General features: G+C 36.7%; 1 protein-coding gene across 1 annotated transcript; it reads left to right on the top strand.

The window, feature by feature from the left end:
* Window positions 1-943: 943 nt before the first annotated feature.
* LOC103963304 (taxadiene 5-alpha hydroxylase-like) lies at window positions 944-3,474 on the top strand. The gene is made up of 4 exons (XM_009376111.3): window positions 944-1,583; window positions 1,743-2,311; window positions 2,396-2,589; window positions 2,939-3,474. Exons 1-4 carry the CDS (start codon window positions 1,216-1,218, stop codon window positions 3,242-3,244), a joined length of 1,437 nt encoding a protein of 478 aa, XP_009374386.1. The 5' UTR covers window positions 944-1,215; the 3' UTR covers window positions 3,245-3,474.
* Window positions 3,475-3,810: the final 336 nt, after the last annotated feature.

The following is a 3,810-nucleotide window of genomic DNA, read 5'->3' as shown; positions in this document are numbered from 1 at the left end:
AAGTATACATTAAATATTAATATGTATTAAAATTGAATGAAATATATAGACTACATGCATTAACATAAGCAATTAAAGCATGAATTTACAAAAAAAAAAAAAAAAAAAAAAAAAAAAACCTCCTGACTACAACCTATCTAAACCTTGTGGGTGGCTCCGCCATTATCTATAAGGGAACAAATGCTACACCAGGATTAAGAAAATTAGCACAAAGAACTCATTATGAAATCACAAGAGACACAAGTAATACCCCTATTAGAAAATGTACATGAAGAAATACGCAATAACATTTTAAGTGCCAATAACATGCATGTCTCCATCATGTTTGTTTACATATCCGTCAGCTGTGGAAAGAGTCCATTAATTGCTTAATTAGATACGTTAATTAATAAAAAAACCATGGTGACGATCGATGCTGAAAATGAAAGGGTCTTGTGTTCATCGTTTACTTTTGTTATCCCAAACCATATGGCTCAATTATATGTATAATAATCCTTTCTTAATTATAAACTAATCACAATCTAACTGTATTTGGTAGTTAATTAAAAAGGTTCGAACAATGTTCACTCATTTTATGAGAGAATTAATTTTGAAAATGACTAGAAGTTTAGGATGTAAAACGGTGTGTTGAAGTGTGAGAATCAAACACAAAATTTCGAGTGTAAAATTTGAAACATTAATTTATTATTGGTTGAGGTTCTCATTTTTTTTTTTTTTTTTAACAAAAAAGCGCAAAGACTTTTTTATGTCGTGATAAAAGTTTTAAAACTGTGAGGATGAAAAGGTAAAAGAGTCTCACATCAGTGAAATGAGAAACTTTGCAAAGGCTTGCCGGTTGGTTTTATGGCGCAACCCCAACTTTCTATATGTTATCAGAGCATGTTGATTGCTTATAAGATGTTGGACTACTACTCATATTACCAATCAATTTTACGGTGTAACCCAACTTTCTTCATAAACACATACAAGTTTGTTGAAAAGTTAAAGAGATGACTGCTCTCAGATCAGGTCAGAGTTTTGAAGGCCCTTAGATTCAAAATGAAGGAAGAAGAATATGCAGACGTGCTTTTTTGCATGTTGCCGTTTACTCAATTTAGTTAATAATCCATTATAATATTTCCATCACTTTCAATTGGTTTGTTTGTAGCAGCCGGCCATGGTTGAGCATATATTCATTTAGTTCAATCTCTCTGATCATAGCATTCTTCCACAAACATGGAAGCTTTCATTGCAGTAATTGTAGTAACTTTGTTCATCGCTTTTTTCCTTTCAAAATTTCTGTTTAAGGATCAGACCAAAAACCTGCCAGGAGGGTCTTTAGGCTTTCCCTTAATCGGAGAGACGTTCAGCTTTCTTCGAGCACAGAAACAAGATCAAGGACCCGAATGGCTCGAAGAGAGAACTTCAAAGCATGGACCAGTGTTCAAAACCTCCTTGATGGGTTCCCCAACTGTGGTGGTTGTTGGTCAAGCGGGTAACAAGTTCGTCCTTGGTGCTGAGGATGATGTCCTTGCCGCCAAGCAACCTGTCACCCTGGTAGCCATTTCTGGAAAGCAAAATATATTTGAACTTACAGGCTCAAGGTACTTAACAAGCCCTCATCTTATGTTTTCGATCGGGAAATTTTTCTCTTATCTAAAAGTCAAACACTTCATATTTTAAGGTTTATAGTCTGATAACACATTCATGTCACGAATTTGGTCCAATAGGATGACAAATGATTAATATCGTGCGTATTGCAGGTACAGATTGGTAAAGGGAGCAATGGTGAGCTTCTTAAAGCCAGAAAGTCTACAGAACTATATTAAACGAATGGATGGACTGATCAAGACCATGTTACTAAAAGAAACCGAAAACAAAGACACCATAAAAGTTGTGGTCACCATGAAGAAATTTACATTCACCATAGCATCCAGCATCCTTTTCGGCATTGAGGATGAGCGCACTAGGGAGGTTTTGTTTGATGATTTTTCTTTAGCATTCAAAGCAGTTTGGTCTCTTCCTGTTAACTTCCCTGGCACTGTTTACTGGAAAGGCCTAAGAGCCCGGTCAAGGATTGCTAACCAGATTTTGCCAATACTTGAGCAAAGAAAGGAGGCGTTTTCAAAAGGAAAATTAAGCCCTACAAGCGATGTTTTCTCATCATTACTAGCATTAAGAGATGAAAATGAAGAACCTGTTTCAGATGATTTGATCGTGGATAATTATATCACATTGATGGTAGCCAGTCACGACACTTCAGCCATTCTTCTGAGCCTGATGATATGGAAGCTGTCCAGAGACTCTGAGATATACAACAAAGTTTTAGAGGGTATAATATTTCATTAGGTATCTCCTTTTTAATCTTCCCAAATTTCTCACTAAATTTATATGCCTGTATTTTCTTTGCTTGTAGAACAAATGGACATTATAGGGAAGAGGGAGGAGGAAGCAGAAAATAGGCTGACTTGGGCTGAGATACAAAAGATGAAATACACATGGAGAGTTGCACAAGAGTTGATGAGGATTATCCCTCCTGTGTTTGGCAGCTTTAGAAAAGCACTTAAGGACATTGAATATGGTGGCTATGATATCCCCAAGGGATGGCAGGTAACAGCATTTTATATCATCATCTTCAAATATTGTATCAACAAGCTAGAACTAAACTATTTGTTAGGATTTTTTTTACTTGGGGTGTCTAGTGCACGAGAGATTCTATCTTGTAATTAGTGACACCAATTGGCAACTATCTAATAGATGACAGATGATGTACATGACAATCATCTATGTCACTGGTTATGTGCACCGGGATAATATATTAGTTTCAAGATAGTTTGTCTCTCCTAGAGCGCCCCAAAGCCACTCCTAAGTTTGTGCCTAGTTTCTGGACTAGCACTTTTAAAGGAGATCAAGTTCAACTTTCGAAAATGAGAATTAACATGTGAATTTGGTTTTGCAGGTGTTTTGGGTGGCCCATGGAACTCATATGAACAAAGAGATATTTGACAAACCAACAGAGTTTGATCCATCAAGGTTTGAGAACCCATCAAAACCAATCCCTCCCTATGCTTATATTCCATTTGGAGGAGGCCTCCACACTTGCATAGGGAATGAGTTTGCAAGAGTAGAAGTGCTCACTATCATCCACAACTTGGTGACAATGTACGAGTGGTCTCCGGTGTACCCCGATGAAGCTATCACCAGGCAACCAATGCCATATCCATCCATGGGTCTCCCAATCAAGATCAAACCAAGGAAGCCTTAATTACTACACAAGGCTTTGTTTATATGCCTTGCAAAGAATTGATCATTTGTATCTGCATCTCATGGCTTTACTAAGATTTTCCGTCATGAAAATTGGTTGTGTTCACTATATACTTATTAGTCATAAGGGCATTGTAACTAAATCTTTTAGTCATGAAGAGTGATTGTAACTAAAATGTGACTAAAAGTCAGGATTTGATTTTTCTATTAACAAATTATGTTGTGACTTTAGTCGGTCAATGTTTATTTTTTGTGGCTAAATCAACTAGTCACGAGGTTTTTAGTCACAGTCCAATTACAGAGCTTTTTCGTGACTAAATATTTTAGTCACAACGTTTTGCACTTTTGATCATGACTTTCGTTATGATTGAAAGACTGTTTTTTTTTTATATAGTGACTCGTTACCATCCACAACTTGGTGAAAATGTTTTGAGTGGTCAAGGGTGCACCTTGAGGAACCGATAAATCGTAACCTAACCCAGCGCCATATCCATCCATGGGTCTCCCAATCAAGATCAAACCAAGAAAGCCTTAATTAGTACAATGCTTGTTTATGCCTCATGCCTT

Source organism: the organism of the source record quoted next, unplaced genomic scaffold (genome assembly GCF_019419815.1).
Source record: "Pyrus x bretschneideri cultivar Hongxiangsu unplaced genomic scaffold, Pyrus_bretschneideri_v1 Contig39, whole genome shotgun sequence".
NCBI lineage: Eukaryota > Viridiplantae > Streptophyta > Magnoliopsida > Rosales > Rosaceae > Pyrus > Pyrus x bretschneideri.
Note: the sequence above shows the minus strand (reverse complement) of the source record. Positions and strands in the feature narration are given on the sequence as shown.

Excerpts from the sequence above, each read along its gene's own strand:
- LOC103963304 (XM_009376111.3), top strand. The coding sequence starts at position 1,216 with ATGGAAGCTTTCATTGCAGTAATTGTAGTAACTTTGTTCATCGCTTTT. Across the intron at positions 2,312-2,395 it reads ATACAACAAAGTTTTAGAGG|AACAAATGGACATTATAGGG; the intron begins GTATAATATTTC and ends CTTTGCTTGTAG. Across the intron at positions 2,590-2,938 it reads ATATCCCCAAGGGATGGCAG|GTGTTTTGGGTGGCCCATGG; the intron begins GTAACAGCATTT and ends TTGGTTTTGCAG.